This window comes from Podarcis cretensis (assembly GCF_951804945.1).
Source record: "Podarcis cretensis genome assembly, chromosome: 3".
Taxonomy (NCBI): domain Eukaryota; kingdom Metazoa; phylum Chordata; class Lepidosauria; order Squamata; family Lacertidae; genus Podarcis; species Podarcis cretensis.
This window is the reverse complement of record NC_137172.1, coordinates 74,874,893-74,892,784: the sequence shown is the minus strand read 5'-3', so window position 1 is coordinate 74,892,784 and position 17,892 is coordinate 74,874,893. Positions and strand designations below refer to the sequence as shown.

The following is a 17,892-nucleotide window of genomic DNA, read 5'->3' as shown; positions in this document are numbered from 1 at the left end:
CAAGTATTCGGCGACCCGCTCATGCCAGTCTCCCCGGTCCAGGCGCGCCAGTGCCTCTTTTGCCGAGCGCACCATTCTTTCTGCTTGCCCGTTGCTGGATGGATGAAAGGGTGCCGTTAGGGCATGGCGGATGCCCAGTCCCAAAAGATACCGCTCAAACGTGCCTGACGTGAACTGCGGTCCGTTGTCAGAGACAAGGACATCAGGACACCCATGCGTTGCAAACAGGCCTCGCAGCACCCGGATGACGGCTTCGGTAGTGGTGGAGGGCATCAGGGCGACCTCCAGCCATTTGGAATAGGCGTCCACCACTACCATAAAGGTCCGGCCGTGAAAGGGGCCAGCCAGATCGATGTGCACCCTCGACCAGGGTGTCTTTGGCGTCTCCCAGGTGTGTCCCTTAGCTGCCGGTGGTGCAGGCCTCGACTCTTGGCACGCTTGACAGGCGGACACCCAGGCAGTGATGGCATCGTCCATATTAGGCCACCAGACGTAACACCGAGCCAACACCTTCATTTTGACAATTCCCAGGTGGCCAACATGCAGAGCCTCCAGGACGCGCTGACGGAGTCCCTGGGGAATCACGACGCGGTCTCCCCACAGCAGACAGCCGCGATGAGCTGAGAGTTCATGTTGTCTGGTTGCGAAGGGCTGGAACTCCGATGCAAAAGGCCCTTGTGGCCACCCCCTCCACACCCAGTTGAGCACCCGGCTGATGGTGCGATCCTGGGCAGACGCGGAGGCCACAGTGGCAGCCGATACAGGCGCTGCCGGAAGATCCTCAATCAGAAGGAGCGATGAAGCTGGAGCCGGGTCTTCCACAAATGCTGGAAGAGGGCAATGGCTGAGGGCGTCGGCATGGCCCATCAATTTCCCGGGGCGATGGATGAGCCGGTAGTGGTAGGCAGCCAGGAAAACAGTCCATCGCAGCATGCGTGGCGAGAGGACCGGTGGAGTAGGACGATCACCAGCGAGGAGGCCCAGGAGTGGCTTGTGGTCAGTGATGAGGTCAAAAGTCCTGCCATAGAGGTATTCATGGAACCTCTTCACTCCAGCCACAAGTGCCAGTGCCTCCTTGTCGAGCTGGCTGTAATTCCGTTCCGTCGGAGATAGCGTCCTGGAAAAGTAGGCGAGCGGTGCTTCTCTTCCGTCTGGAAAACGGTGACTAAGGACAGCACCGATGCCAAAAGGTGAGGCGTCGCAGGCAAGGACCAGCGGCCTGGATTCACTGTACTGTACCAGCACACTGTCTGATGAAAGGAGAGCCTTGACCACGTTGAAGGCCGCCGTCTCCCGATGACCCCAGGCCCAAGGCGTCTTTGTGCTAAGGAGTCGGTGAAGAGGCTCAGCCACTGTGGCTTTGTGGGGCAGGAACATGTTATAAAAGTTCAGCAGCCCCAGGAACGCCTGCAACTCCGTCTTGTTCTTTGGGGTGGGGGCCTGCTGGATAGCGCGGATCTTGGATGTGGTCGGGTGAAGGCCGGAGGCATCGATAAGATAGCCCAGGAACTCTACCTGTGGAACGGCGATCTGGCACTTTTCCCTCTTTACCTTGAGCCCAGCCTCTTGGAACCTGGTCAGCACGGCACGGAGGCGCTCGAACAGCTGCTGGTGTGAGTCTGCAGACACCAAGACGTCATCAACATATGGTACCACGCCCGGAAGCCCTTGCAGGAGACGCTCCATAAGGCTTTGGAAGATGCCAGGAGCCACACTCACCCCGAACTGCAACCGGCGGCAACGGAATGCCCCCCGGTGGGTGACGATCGTCTGGGCTTCAGCAGTGGCATCATCGACGGGCAGTTGTTGATAGGCTTGGGCAAGGTCCAGCTTAGCGAAGACCTTACCCTCACCCAGGGAATGCAGAAGGTGTTGGACAACAGGAACCGGATAAGCGTGCTGCTGAAGTGCCTTGTTGATCGTGCACTTGTAGTCAGCGCAGATTCTCACCGACCCATCTGGCTTGACAGGCGTGACGATGGGGGTTTCCCACTTGGCGTGGTCAACCGGCTCCAAAACTCCTTGGGCGATCAGTTTGTCCAGTTGTTCATCCACCTTAGCCTTGAGAGCAAAGGGAACCCGGCGTGGCTTTAGCTTGATGGGGGCGACTTGTGGATCAAGGCTAAAGGAGATGGGCGTACCTGTATATTGCCCCAAGGTGCCGTCGAAAACCTCGGCAAAGTCTTTGACCAGACCCTCAGGCTCTGCGTTAGAGATGCAGTTGATGCCGGTGACTTCCAAGCCGAGGGCATCAAACCAGTCTAGCCCTAGGAGGCTTGGCCGCTGACCTTCGACCACCACCAACCGGAGCAGGCCCGAAAAATCCTTGAAGGCAATCCGGAACCGGCCAACGCCTACCACGGGAATGTCGTTTCCCTGGTAGTCTCTCAGGTGTACGCGGTGAGAGTCGAGTTGCCTTTTGGACACTCTGGGTACCAGTCTTTTGATGGTGCTCCATGACACGATGGACAGGGCAGACCCGGTGTCGATCTCCATGTCACATGGAGCTCCTTCAATGAGCACCATGACATTCAGCTTGCGTCGCGTAGGCGAGTCGGTTTGGCCAATCGTGGTTCCAGACGGGCAGCGGCAGTTGGTGAGAGCGAAACAACTTTCCTTGGCAGACTGGAGTGAAGACTTGGACTTGCGAGTCGATGAAGGGGGGGTGTCAGACGGAGCCGATCGGCAGACCTTAGCGATGTGGCCCCTTCTGGAACACTTCCTACAGATGGCGTCTCTGAATTGACACTTGGCACGGGAATGGTTGCCTCCGCAGCCGGCACATTCCGGTTGGCCCTTGGACTTCTGTTGGAACTTCCTGCGCTTCCGCTTTGTCTGGTGCACGTCATCGTCTTCACTGGAGGATGCCTCATCACTGCTGGCCTCTTCATGATGCACCGGAACTGGCTCCCTAGCAAGACGCGGGCTGCTGGACTTGCGGATCTCCTGGGCGGAGCATTCAGCAGCTTCTGAGGCCACAGCCTCCTCAATGGCTTTCTGTAGCGTGAGGTCTGGATTGGCGAGGAGACGCCATTGCAGATGGATGTCCCGGACCCCGCAGACGATTCGATCCATCAGGGCATCGTCTAAGCCTCGGAACTCACAGTGCATTGCAGCCTGTCACAGGGCGGTGGTGTAGTTGTTGATTGACTCCCCCTCTGCCTGGTTCCGGTGGTAGAACGCATGGCGGGCAGCAATCTTGGACGGCTTTGGTGCGTAGTGGTTGCGGAGCTTCTCTTGGATCGTGTCCCATGGTGTTGCCTGGACTGCTTCAGGCGCAACCAATGCTCGGGCCGTCTCAAACACCTCAGGCCCACAGAGGCTGAGGAATAGGCCCCGCTTCCAATCCTTTGATACTGCTGTCAGCTCGTTGGCTTGGAGGTAGCAGTCGAACCGAGCGAGGTAGGAGTCCCATGATTCAGAGGCTGGCGCAAACGGCGGTAGAGGCACAAGTGAAGCCATGATTCCGATGCCGGTGTGAAGGGTGATGGATGGAACACAGTGCTCTTAGCCAGAACAGTCAGCTCTGAATTGGTTCTGTCCAGTGATTTCGCTCAGTGATTTCGCTCTGTGATTCAGCTCAGTGATTCAGCTCAGTTCAGAGGCTGGCCGCATCTGGCTGTGCTCTGATGTCCATCGATCCCATCCTCGTCGCCAGTGTTAAGTTGTGGGTTGACATAGCAGACGACACAGCGATTTCTCCAAGTAGCTCTTTATTTTGTAAGCTGGAATAGAACTGACTGCAAACAACTCAGCCGGCCTGCTTTTATAGGCAGCCGGCTGTCAACATTGTAGCAACAACAGCCCAGCGTTTCCCGCCTAAAATAACTGACGTGGACCTGAGTGAAAACTATCTACAGACCTGAGTGAAAACTATATACAGTATCCCCCTGCTGGCCCAGGGTGAAACTTCACTACATAACATCACCCATCATACATGAGTAGATGGGATCCATGCCATAAGGCACAAAATATCCACAGAATCCACATTCTGGAACCCATTCCAGGCAATAAATATCATTAAACAACAGCCCATAACATGAACTCCTGAACAATCCAGATAAATGATTTGCACAACTCACAATGGGCAATACGGAAATGGTGCAGCAACAAATCTTTCACAGAAACCATACTCCAATACCAATTTCAGGAAAGGAATAGTATCATAAAAAATGGCCCAGAACATCAATTTCTAACCTATCCAAACAAACTAAATTCACTAGTCCTATTGGACTTAGTAAGCATGATGGAATATGCCACAAAACCCACACAGAAACCACATTACAATCCCCATTCTGTGCAATAATAGATTTTTTTTATTTAAAAAAATTACGTGGAACAAAAATGTCTGAGCTATCCAAATGATTGAAAGAAAAAAATCTAACTGGACCAGATGGGAATGATGCAGTAAGCCACAAAACAGTGGCAGAAACCAGATTCAGGAGCCTGGTCTAGGCTAAAAGGCTTATTCCAGGAAAACAGCCCAAAATGCTAACTTCCAAGTTAGATAAAACTTCAGTAGAAACCATGTTCCAATGCTACTTCAGGGCAATAACTCAGGTGTTTTGTTATTTAATTTTGTTTTACACAACTTTTAGAAGACATTAGAAGGCAGCTCTGTATTGGGAGGTTTTTAACATTTGATGTTTTAAATTATGTTTTTAGATATGCTGTAAGCCACCCAAAGTGGCTGGGGAAACCCAGAAAGGGGTATAAATAATTAAACCAAGAGTTTTTTCCCAGCTGGAACTCACCAGAACTGCGTTCTGGTACCTCTTTGGTGAGTTCTGGAACCTCTTTGATGAGTTCTGGAACCTCTTTGGTGAGTTCCAGCACCTCTGTAGCATTTTGGCACAGGGACACATCACTCAGGGCTGTGCAACAGAGGCTGCAGGTGGCACGGCATTCTGTGTTGCACATTGCAGTCTGTGGGTAGCACCTTGGGTGGGTGCTCCTCCGGCACCTCTTTTTCTAGAAAAAAAAGCCCTGATCATGATTATTATTATTAAAGAACAGGCTGGAATATACATACATACACTAGTCATACATTTCTAGGTGGGGTTGAAACATTTGTTGTTCGCATCTATCTGTTTTGAGAGAACAATGAAATGCAACTTGCGGGGTGAATTCAAATCACAATTTTGCTGCATTAGCAGCACCAGTGTGACCTCTCCATGGCGCAAGCCTGGGCAGTGTGTATGGAGGGCCCAGACTGCCCAGATGACAAGAGCCCCCCTCTCAGCCTCCCTGATGTGGTCCAAAGGAAAGCAGAACCATACTTTGGGCACCAGTTTGGCTATAGGAGTTGCCGGAAGGATGCCATATAAGATGCCATCCAATCTCCACTCTGGATTTGTGTAGGGTTTACTCTTTATCTTTTTCTTCTCCTGAAGATGTCCCACAAGGCAGTGGGGTCAGATTTTTCCTCAGGATTTCCTCCCAAAGCCTTTCTCACAAATAAGTATAGGCGCAAGGCAGTGGAGGTTTAGGGTCAGAGTTTTCATTCTCCTACACTGGCTACCTTCTCAGGTTGATGGCCCCCATCTGCCCCTCATTTCCCTCTACAGCACATGCAGAAACCGCCTTCTTGTCCGTTAGGGTGCCATTGAAATTTGAGACCCAAAAGTCCACCACTGCCCTTCTCTGTCCTCAATCCAGGCAAGCAAAAGGCATTATCAGAGTTCAAGGACACATTCCAGCCAGCCAAAAACACTTGGGATACAAAGCAAGACAAGTGAGAAGTGTGGCCTGGGAAGAGAGCTCTGAGGGCTAGATAGGCCTGGAAGGTCACATTTGGCCCCTAGGCCTGAGGTTTCCCACCACTGATACACACATAAGCACAATAAACAATTATTTACAAATATCTTATTTAGTCATCTTCAGTACAGCCTGATCCAAATATCCATAATACTGGCTCGGCCTGGGATCACCGTGCAGGTGTTTATTCAGCACTCCATAGAGGTAGGTAGGATACCAACTTATCCTTCTAGTCATGCCGTTGTATTGGGGAGCTGGAAAGACCTTATCCAAGATTTCATGGTGAATAAATAGGGGTGGAAGGAAGAACAAGCAATATCACAACAGCAAAGGGGAAAAAACTTAGCTCAGTATTCCCAGAAAACATGAAGCTTGCATATATAAGACCAACTAGAAGGTAGTAATTCTTAGGCCATTTCCTTTTTAATCAATTTTATTCCATTAATAGCAAGATTTTTTTTTTTTTACATTACACATACATTTACGCACACCCATACACACAAATTTTAACTGATCAATTTATTTTCTTAAACTCATACAATTAATTCAATAAGAGTTCTTGTGACAGTCTTAGATATAACACATATAATTTTACAGTGGGGGGAGGGGGTGTTAAGACAGCTAGTTGGTAAATGTCCTGGCTCCCACACTCAGTCACAGTACTCAGACTCTGGACTCCCAAAGGCTTTATTCCAGAAGTCAGTACATGGTTAAAAGATAGATCAGGTTACAGGCTAGACAGTTCATAAGTTCAAAAGCAGAGCTGTAAGATATATGGCTAGGCACAAACTAAGAAGTCGTCCTAACACCTGAAATGCACCCTGGCTTTTTTTTTTAAGAACGTGGTGACCAGTCTTTTGTGCTGTTCTCATCTCAAGCAATGGGATTGGGCAAGCAAGCAGGAACTCCTGCAGGTGTGGTGGTGCTTGTACTGGTGCACCCAACAGTGTATCCTTGGGAACGGACCCTGGGCTGTCTGGGCCAGCTCACTCTCCGACTCGGGCTCAAATGGCTCCATGGTTACCTGAGCGACCTTGTTGACAGGAGGTGGGATGGAGTCTTGATCAGGTGAAGCTGCTTCCTCTGCTGTGACATCCAGAAATGGTGGGGCAGCTATGGCTCCAATGAACTCCTTGGTCCCTACCCTTCATCAGACTAAGTGATTTCATCCCAATCCTTCGGTCCCTTCAAACAGGATTTTCCCATGGGATTCATGACAATAAATGACTGAATTATTTCATGTTCAAGTTGAACTCCTTTAAGAGTACAGCTCTTATTAAAGTATAGGCTCACTGAAAATAAAGGTAAAGGTAAAGGACCCCTGACAGTTAAGTCCAGTCGCGAACGACTCTGGGGTTGCGGCACTCATCTCGCTTTACTGGCTGAGGGAGCCGACGTTTGTCCGCAGACAGTTTTTCTGGGTCATGTGGCCAGCATGACTAAGCTGCTTCTGGTGAAACCAGAGCAGCACATGGAAATGCCGTTTACCTTCCCGCCGGAGCAGTACCTATTTATCTATTTGCACTTTGACGTGCTTTCAAACTGCTAGGTTGGCAGGAGCTGGGAGCAACAGGAGCTCACCCCTCTCGAGGATTCAAGCCGCCAACCTTCTGATCAGCAAGCCCTAGACTCAGTGGTTTAGACCACAGCGCCACCCGTGTCCCCCCATCACTGAAAATAGTAGTACTAATTTGTAGCAAGTGGTCCAGATAATGCAACCAACAGTGCGATGCTAACCCCCTCTACTTAAAACGATGTCCTGTTGAAATAAAGCAGCTTAAATGTATACACAGGGTTTGTTTCCAAATGGCAGTGTTTGTTCTTTTAAAGTGGATTTTGGCCCAAAGCAGTTGCAGTACTTTTCAAAATGCCCCTTTGTACTTCACAGTAATCCCACTCCACACACATAATAAAACGGCTCAAATTCATTTAAATAATATTTAAATCAAGGGCTGGGATTCAACTTTAGATATGCCCTAAGAGGCATGGGCATACCAATGGAATTTTCTTCCAGCAACAGAAAATGTAATTTAAAAATGGTTTGGAAAATCCCCTCAGTTTCCAAGTGTCTTGTCGTGTAGTATGGAAAGACTGTTACAAAAAAGGCCCATGGTTTCAAAGGCCTATACTTTGGAGGACTACAAAAATAGCTGCTGTTGATCTTGGGATCCCAGTCAAGACTGCAGCTGCAACTATTATTTATTTAATTATTTGCTTGAATCACTTGTGTGCCCCTAATATTGAAAAGCAAGTATCTAATACAGTGGTACCTCGGGTTACATACGCTTCAGGTTACATACGCTTCAGGTTACAGACTCCGCTAACCCAGAAATATTACCTCAGGTTAAGAACTTTGCTTCAGGATGAGAACAGAATTTGTGCTTCGGTGGCATGGCAGCAGCAGGAGGCCCCATTAGCTAAAGTGGTGCTTCAGGTTAAGTACAGTTTCAGGTTAAGAATGGACCTCCAGAACAAAGTAAGTACTTAACCCAAGGTACCACTGTAATTAATTTCTCCCATTGATTTCAACAGAACTTAAATGCAACTAACGTTTTGTGTATTTGCTGTGGATACATGACTTGTCCATCTCCAGTCACTGCAATTGTATGCAAGAGATTCCCATACTGCCGGGTTAATGTTGCCAGCCTTCATGCCACGTTTGCAGACATCTTTGTAACACACAGTTGGTCTGCCAACAGGCCTAATGCCTGATCATGTCATATCAGATCCTGAACTATTTAAGACCTAGGAGTGTTTTGTTATTCACTACAACAGAAGTATAACAGTCTTTTAAAAGAAAGGTTGTACATATGCCTTTTGGGAATCACACGATTAATTAACCACAGAGCCTAGGGCTTGCCGATCAGAAGGTTGGTGGTTCGAATCCCCGCCACGGGGTGAGCTCCTGTTGTTTGGTCCCAGCTCCTGCCCACCTAGCAGTTCAAAAGTACGTCAAAGTGCAAGTAGATAAAAAGGTATCACTCCAGCGAGAAGGTAAACGGCATTTCTATGCGCTGCTCTGGTTCGCCAGAAGCGGCTTAGTCATGCTGGCCACATGATCTGGAAGCTGTCTGCAGACAAACGCCGGCTCCCTTGGCCTATAGAGCGAGATGAGCACGCAACCCCAGAGTTGTTCGCGACTGGACCTAATGGTCAGGGGTACCTTTACCTTTACCTTTATCAACAACAGTAAGACCCCAAACCCAAAAAAATGTTGCAGGGTATTCTCACCTGCTAACTGGAACCGTAGCCTTGTGGTACTGCTCAAAGCTCTTTGTGGATCAAGGAGGAGTTTCAGAAGCTGAGATAAATGGCAGTTTACCCCTCCCTGCTCCCCTGGCCTTCCCCTTCTATGCAGTACAGCACCAGGGAGTTGCCAATTCAAAGCCTGCATTTTATAGTTATATAAGGGAGTTATAGACATTTAGGAAACATCTCAACTCTATTTGTCCCCTTCCAATATAATTACTCTAACATGTTAGGTCTTCAAGCAGGCCAATTCCTTCTTCTCCCCATCTCTGTTATAGATTAACATAGCCTACCTGACTTCAGGTTTCTTGGGACCACCATAGCATCAACTGACAAGTGCATAATTCCAGGCACTTTGCTATGTGTCCCCCCTCCTTTTAATCCACAAACTTAGGTATTTTTTTTGTACAGAGGGCATCCCCCGAGTTTATACTTTATTTTTGGGTGGTCCCATTTCACTTTCAGTTCATTGTGCAAGGATTGGCCTTATGCAAAGAGAGAGACTATGCTTGTCACTGAGTTAAAGGGTTAAGAAAATGAGGAACAAAAGAAAGGAGCTGTTTGTGTGTATTGGCTTATCCTATGGACAAGCTGCCACCATGTGGTTTGTCTCCTTGCTGCCACAGAAAACATCCTGTTGCTTGTTTCTGTTGGTATGAAGAAAACCACCTAACAGAAGAGTCCCTATGGCATGCATTGCACTTGAACAGTTCACCATGTGGAACAGCCGCTATGCAAAGGTATTTCAAGAAGCCATCATGCATTGTGGTGCTTGTTTCATATGAAGTGGGCCTCACTGTAATGGAGGTTCCAAGGACAGTTCCTGGGGAGGTTGCAAGACCATTAAAATCAGTGGGAAATTCAAAAGAGCCAGGCTTTGAAAAGGAGCTGAAAGCAAGAAAACAAGTTTGTGACCTCCAAACCAAGAGAGAGGCTCTGTACATTTAAGAAATGCTTGGAAAGGAAAACCAGGAGTTTCTTGACAATTTAGCATGAGAGGGTTAAAGCTGAACCTATTGAAATATAAACTGAGATAGGTTTATAGCCACGCACATCTTTTTTTCTGTCTAGCACAGTATATTAAAAACCCACAGGCACAGTGACATGCTTGCATGTATTAAAAAACCCCTCAGTGATTCATTATCATTTTTTGTGGGGTTTGGCACAAGAGTGAAATTACTGTTCTCCCCTTCTACCCAAAATAAAAGCCAACTGAGTCAGAAACCTGTTAAGCTGGAACACTTGATTTTAAGGCTATGTAGTCCTAAACACCTGCTATTCATATACACTCTCCTCACTATGGAGAAGGCTGTAAGAATTCTGCCACAGATCCACACTCTACACTCGACTAGACATGTTTAATTTCCAAAATGTTACAAATACATTCCAAATGTCTCTTTTATGATTTATTTTTAGAGCATAAGCCCACCCACACTTGTGTTTCATGTATGGACAGCTACAATTCTAAGAGGAAGGTTTATGGATTCTAATTTGTGTAATTGGCTTGTTGATGAAGCAAAAAGTTATTGCAAAAACATAGTGTTTACTGTTTGATTCAGCATAAAATTGACAACACATTCAAGCCAATTGCAAAATTCCCACATATTTTTAATAGGGTTGGAGTACAATTCTAGGCTCAGATTTCAAGCAACTTACTTGGACATAAGTTTGATTTGAATCAAAATCACACATATTCAAATAAATTTTCTTGCTACTAGGTACTATTGTTTCAAAGCTTCTTTGGTGAGGGAGAGCTTACATACCATAATTCAAAGCCCAGCGCTTTTTGCTATAGTTGTAATTGTTTTTCTCCTGTGAGAAGAAAGTGAAGCGAAGCCCACACCATTGGTTCTGCTGAGAGACCAGCTGCTTTCAACGTCTCTCCCTGAACCGTTTCCATTCCAGCTGTTATGAGATGTTTGCCACTTTAAGAATTGGTGTCTTACTTTGCCTTACTTTGTATTGTTATTATATTATTTACCTATACCCCACTTTGCTTTCCTTTTCCCTTCCCATTATTCTCTTTTCCTTTCATGCGGATTATTTTAGAATGTAAACTGAGGATAGGGACAGCCTATATATATATATATATATATATATATATATATATATATATAGTCTTTCTGGCTGATGAATGGTGTAAAAATACTAGACAATTGCTTGATTACACTAAGGCTGTGTTCTCCAAGTAAGGTTGCAGGCCTATAGTATAGTACACACTTACCTAAGAGTAAGCTCTATAGAACTCAACAGGGCTTCTAATAAGACACATATAGGATTGCACTGTAAATTACTGTATTTTTTGCCCTATAGGATGCACTTTCCCCCCTCCAAAAATGAAGGGGAAATGTGTGTGCGTCCTATGGGGCGAATGCAGGCTTTCGCTGAAGCCATCCGCAAGCCGTGGGAGAGCTGTGCGACTTCACGCAGCTCTCCCACGGCTTGCGGAGAGCTGCCTGCACCCTGAAGCCTGGGGCACGCTGAGCTCAGCACCCCCCAGGCTTCGGGCTTCGTGTGGCTCTCTGCAAGGCTTGCGGATAGCAGCCTGTTCTGGGGGCTGGGCTTCCCCCGCCCCAGCCCCATGCCTGGGGGGGGAAATAATTGTTTTCTTTATTTCCCCCCCAAAAAACTAGATGCACCCTATGGGTCGGTGCGCCCTATGGGGTGAAAAATATGGTACTATGAACCAGTGTTCAGGTGGGTGAGGATTGTGAACCCTGAATGCAAGTTCTACTTCTACTGTAGGCTTATTACGTGGACCTGGACAATACCCTATTTATTGCCCAGCCTCATATTTGTACTAGTGTCAAAATGCAATAAAGATGAGGCTGTTGAGAGCTCCTGCAATGTAATGGCTAAGAACACAAGAAAAGTCTGCTTGATCAGGCCAAAGCTCCATCTAATCCAGCATCCTGTTCTCACAGTTCAAAAAACTTGAACCAGGAATCTCATAGTACAGATATCACCTCTGTCATGAACTGCCATGGTGGTTGCCCCATACAATCTACTGTCCCACCACTCTGTTATAGAGATAATAACAGTGGCCTGTATCACTGGTGGATTTTTCTATGGGGTGAAGGCAGTAAGGATTATAGTGGCAATATGAAATGCTCTAAAATACAATTTCTCATTGCTACTATTAAAAAGGCTGTAAAACATTTTACAGCTTAAAAGCTGAATACAGCGATTAACTGAGTGTCACTGGCAATCTCCCTGCTCATTTGGAAACAAGTTACATTGCAGTCTATGGAACTCGCTTGTTTGCTTTTCAGACCAGCAGGGATTTAAGGCTGTTCTCAGATGTTCTCCCCATCCAACTTTCAGAGTACACCCTAGCAAATTCCACTGGACTTCAGTGAGATTCTCTGGAATAAGAGATTTGATGCCTTCTGCCATAGAGTTCTGTCTTTCAGAACTCTATTTTTGCTGAAGTACTTCTACCTTGCTGTCTTAGCAGAGTCAAATGTGGCACATTCTAGTCAGGAATCCAGCAAAAAATCCTTCTTTTTTTAGCTCATGTCTAAACTTAAACAGAAATGCAAATCAGACATTGTAAGGTATAAAACGAACTTAGCTAGATTTGACAGGCGAAAGGGGGTTGTTGTTGTTTTTTAGAAGAGAGCCTCTTCATAGCTACACTGAACACATTCTGTCTTTAATTTTTTTGAAGTTTTTTTATTTAAGAAAAAAGAGATATAATTTTAAGCTCAGCTGCAGTCATAATGACAAATTCCTTCACAATTACAATTTTGACTAATGGAACAATGGACACCCCCATATTGTATTGTATCAAGTAATTATGAACTGCCAAAGTGTAGGAAAGCACGAACCGGGAATAATCAAGGTATCCCCCTTCACTGTGTGCAGTAATTCAGAGCTTCGTTTTGCAAGTTCACCCTACCATCAGCACCACACATCACCCCCCACCTTCCTCTCCACGCTTATAAAGACGGAAACAAAATAGATGTAAGCAAAGCCTTTTAAAATGACAGAGTGAGTCTGCTTGGGGGGGGGGAGTTACCTAGATCTATAGAAGATCAAAACGTGCTACGTGAGGAAGGGGAAAGAGGGAAGGGGGCGCTGCTAATGGAGTGGGTATTTAATTTCCAGCTTACTTTCCAAACTAACGACTGGGACCAGTTAGCCCTGTCTTTGTAGAACGATTGGGGGCAAAGCCGAATTATTTGGGGGCTGCTTTCAAGCTAGAGGTGGGAAGGAGGTAATGATGTTTATGAGACAAAGGACTGTCCACGCAGAATAGACAGAGGAAGCATTTACCGTGTCTATGATAGTTATTACTTCTTCTTCTTCATCAATTTATTATCAGGCACGGATAGGTGTGACCCCTGGTTTCGGACACGTGCTTCTGACGGGGGGGGGGGTCTGGTTGTGGTGAGAGCGGTGGGGCAGCAAAGGCACTCTGCCTTATCATTCAAGAACACGCTCTCGACCTGACTGTGTTAGCACTGGAGGGAAGGGGCTCTGGGCCAAAGCCTTGATGGCTCGCATTAATCCCTAGGAAGGAATGGCGGAGGGGGGGGGGAGCCCAGCCCTCCTCTTGCTTCTGGGACAAACGGCCCTTTTCCTGAGGACTAGTGCCTTTTTCTTCTCTTTTCCCAGCCTGGGCGTGCGTAAGCCTTCCTCCCGCCAAAACCACGCACAACAAAAGCCTCTCCTTCTGCGCGAATGCCTCTGCTTCTCGGATGCTAGCGCGGCTTCTGCGGCTCAGCCCCTGGCCAACAGCCGCCCACCCATGGAAACGTCAAACTCCGCCCCAGCGGGAGTGCTTTCAGGGCGACGACAGATGCGTTGCTCCCCGAGTGGCGTGGGCAGGCAGCTTCTCTGCGCGACGTCTTTTTATTTTATTTTATTGGTGATGGGTGTATTTCTTCTTCTTCATCACCGTCTTCCCTAAAGGTGAAATCGCGCTGCAGAGAGAGAGACGCAGGCGGGCGGGCAGCCGGGCAGCTGGCCAAGCCAGTATCGCGCGCGCAGCATCCTCCATCCATCCTGGCCGCTTGCTCCGGGGCCGCTGGCTGGCGGGCGCGCGCCCCTACTTCTCTCTCTCTCTCCTTCACACACACACACACACAAACACACAATTTCTCAGTCCGCTCCCACAGAAACAATCCTGCTCCTGCCACCCATTGGCTCGCTCCCCAGCCGAAGGCAACCCTCCTTTCCAATTATGTCCTCCTCAAACACACACGGTCTGAGGAGGACACAGCCTTGCACGCACACACGCGTTGTGTTGTGCATCTCTCTATGAGGGGACTGAGGGCGTTAAAAAACCCATTCGCTCGTCGTCTTTACAGAAGCCCTGCTGCTGCCCCGGCCACTTTGTTTTGTCACAGTGTTGGCGGCGGCGGCGGCGGCGGCGGCGGCGGGCAAGAGCGTGTAACCGAAGACGGTGTCTGTCTGTCTTGTCTGTGCGTGTGGGGAAGCGTTGTGCGTTTGACGCGGGGTAGCGGGAGAGAACAGAGACGGAGCGCCTTAGTGTGTTTTCCGCCATGGACGACCGTCCCCGCGGGGGAGGAGGATGACAACTGAAGCATAAGAAGTCCCCCCCCCCTTTTGAATTTGAGCCTGAGCAGCAGCAGGAGAAGAAGAAGAAGAGGCGGAGGATTTGGTGACAGTAGAAGCCCCGCCCGCTGCCTGGGCAGGGGGGCCGTCCTGCTTGCTTGCTTGCCTCCCCCCCCCCATCTCCCTCAGAAGAAGCTGGCCGGGCTCCTTTCTTTCTCTTTCCTCTCTCCCCGCACCCCTCCTTCCCTCTCGCATTCACACACCGCACACGCACGCCGAGCGAGCGAGCCTCTCTTCGCGCTCCCTTCATGCAGGCGAAGAGCGAGGCAGAAGATGGCTGACTCGCCGGCGCGACCCACACAGCCCAGCCCGCCCGCCCGCATCCCCCAGCCGCCCAGCGGAGAGCCGCTTTCTCCTCTTGACACTCGCTGACGCCTTCGCCCAGCGCTGAAAGCCGCCGCCGCCGCCGCCCCCCTCCTCCTTGGTTCCCGCCGCCGCTGGCCACCATCCTCCCTCCCCTCCCTCTCCCTCTCGACAACCTTCCCCCTCTCCTCCCCACCAACCCAAATAATACCAGCAGCCATTTCATCTCCGCCAAAGTAGATACACACAAAAATGGCAGAAATGGAGAAAGAAGGGAGACCTCCGGAAAATAAAAGGAGCAGGAAACCGGCTCACCCCGTGAAAAGGGAAATCAATGAAGAGATGAAGGTATGTGCGCGCGCCCTTCCTTCCTTCCTTCCTTCGCTCTCTGTCTCTCTCTCTCTCTCTGTCTCTCTCCTTCTCTCTCTCTCTCAGATGCGAAGAGGGAAAAGGGAGCGATGGGGGAGGCTCCTTGCAAACACCCCTCCCGCCCCCCGTGCGTGGAGATGCCATATAAATAAGGGATTTCTCGGGTTTTTGTTTTCTGGTTTGGAAATAAGAATAATACGAAAAAAAAAAAAAAAACCACACACACACATCGCCGGCACGAAATACAAGTCCCAACTCTTTCTCCTGAAATGCAAACAGAGGCCACTTCACACAGGCTACGTACAAAGCCAGGTCACTGAGCAGCTTTGATTTATTGCTCTTAATCACCATCAGTGGCTTTTTTGTTTTTTGTTTAAAGGAAACTTTCCACCCCGTAGAGGTTTCAGTGACCCCTCCTTTTTGTTTGTGTGCTATGCCAAATAACCCGGAGGATGTTAAAGTTAGAGAAGAAGGGAAGTCATTTAACTCCTGTCTTTCTCTCTCCTCTCGGCAGCCGCCCCCCTTTTCCAGTAGCCAGCTGCTGCAACTGTGTAATTAAATTGTCAAAGTGAAATGTTATGGTCTGAACTGCACATCATTCTTGTGCTTTGGACACAAGGGTCTCTTGTCCTTCTCCTCCTCTCTTTTGCTTGCTCCGTTTCTGTTTTCCATGCTTCGTTTCACAGTTAATCAAACCAGAGGAGTGTTGTGTTGAAAGAGAGCTGTCCGAAAAAAAGGTTCATGCATATGTGTTTTGTGTGTGTGTGCATATATATATATATATATATATGCATATATGTATATATATATATTACAGGTTTGTTTGGAAAGGTTGGGGCCAGAGGAGAGAAAGTCAGTGTCTTGACAGGAAACGATGCCCATCCAGCTGTGCTCCAGAGGTAGGGCTGTGGGCTGCCTCTCCAGATGTTAGCATAGCAGCGGCTTGTCAGAAGCACACCTCAGGACTTCTTTTCTCCTGGGGTTGCAGGCTGAGCTGAAATGGTCCTCTGTTGCATGTTTTTATTATCCAGAATGCCCACGACTATGTTTATTTTATGCTTCTCATCTGTCTTTACCCTGTGGCTTACACGTGTTGCAGGGCTGAGATGAACTTGCTTTAAAAAAACAACAATCAAAACCCAATAATAATGAAAACAGCACAGTTTTGAATGTGGAATGAAGTGGCATACAGCTGATTCACAATAGGTCTGATCACAGCTGTTACATCCTGAAATGTGCAAGTTATGTGTTGAGCTGTAAAATATATACTGTATCTATGCATCTACATCTACTATGAGTATAAGGATAGTAAAGCATATGGATTAACAGGGCTATTTTGTTTATTTTCACCAAACTGAAGGATAATCTTCAGGTTCTCTTTCAGTTCTTAATTTAATATTGGGGAAAGTTCTTTCAGTTTGCTATATTTGTATTCCTTCTTTTTGTGCTTACTCGGGATTTGTTCAAACAGCAGGCAGATGGGCATCTGAATAAAAGGATGGCATGCGTAAGAGCAAATATCCTGCATATCAATAACATTTATTCATTCTCTAGACTAGATCCTCTACATTCCTTTGCAACAGCTTTATTTCCTTGAGACATGTATGACACCATATCTTGAGATGAAGCATTGTACACACTTCAACTTAACAGTAATTGCACAGCTGGATGGGGCTTGAATTTGTTTTTGTTTTCTTTTTCTTGTTTTCTTTTCTGTCTTTTTTAAAAAAGAGGGCAGAAGAAGGGGGAACAGCGGGTGCAGAAAATTGCCCCACTATGCATTATCCCTTTAAGACACTGCTTCATGCAATCTGTGTGGACTGCAGTTTTTAAGTTTCATAGGTTCTAGGATTACAAATTAGCTAATTTTAATCAAAACATGTGAAATGTTATCCTGGCTGGATATAAAGGCTGACTGTGCTGGATCCTCTGGGTTTGTTTTGTTTACTTTGGCTGCAGGCACACTTGGTGGTTTGGGAGATAGTTGTTCTTCTGCAGTATAACAGATGTTTGTCTGAAATGGTGAGGAAGAAACAAAAACAACACTCTATGTGTGTGTGTGTAAGGAGGAAAAATTACTCACATTTTGTTTTTATAAAAAGGCCATGATATTAAGTGTTTGCATTACCCTTAATCAGATAAGTTTCTCCTTTCCTTAAGCCTCTGTTAGCAGTTGGACAGTATTATGATAAATAAATAAATCAGAATTTTAGCTGTATGAGCAATTGACTCCAAGGTTGTGGACTGACCTAGCTTTGGAGACAGTTTTTATAGTTTGGGTGTTTGAAAGGTGAATAACAGCAGAAGCTTTCAGACAGCCTAGACCACATACCAGAGCAAGTTGTCTTATTAAGCTTGGAGACCACATTCTTTTAATAGGATTGGTGGGTTTCTCCAGAATGGTCTTAAATTATAATGAAAGTTTTAAGCTGATTGGCATCCGAGTGTGTTGCATATGTGGATGGCTTGATTACCATTCTGAGAATAATTCTTCATTTATTGACTATATTGGAGGGATTTCCTCCTCTTTACAGAGTTAAAGAGAATAGTGACAACAAACTGATAAAACTATGCAACAAAATGTCATTGTGAACACAATGTGCCCTTGTGTAGGTACATATCTGTACTGTT

General features: G+C 47.3%; 1 protein-coding gene across 3 annotated transcripts in view; it reads left to right on the top strand.

The window, feature by feature from the left end:
* The first annotated feature begins 11,691 nt into the window (after window positions 1-11,691).
* SOBP (sine oculis binding protein homolog) overlaps window positions 11,692-17,892 on the top strand; it is a 138,502-nt gene continuing 132,301 nt past the window's right edge. For 2 of the 3 annotated variants that reach the window (XM_079971616.1, XM_079971617.1), the window contains exon 1: window positions 11,692-15,240. In XM_079971616.1, the coding sequence (XP_079827742.1) occupies window positions 15,145-15,240 (96 nt within the window). In that variant the 5' untranslated portion in view covers window positions 11,692-15,144. The remainder of the gene's footprint in view (window positions 15,241-17,892) is intronic. The other variant, XM_079971615.1, reaches the window with a different exon arrangement.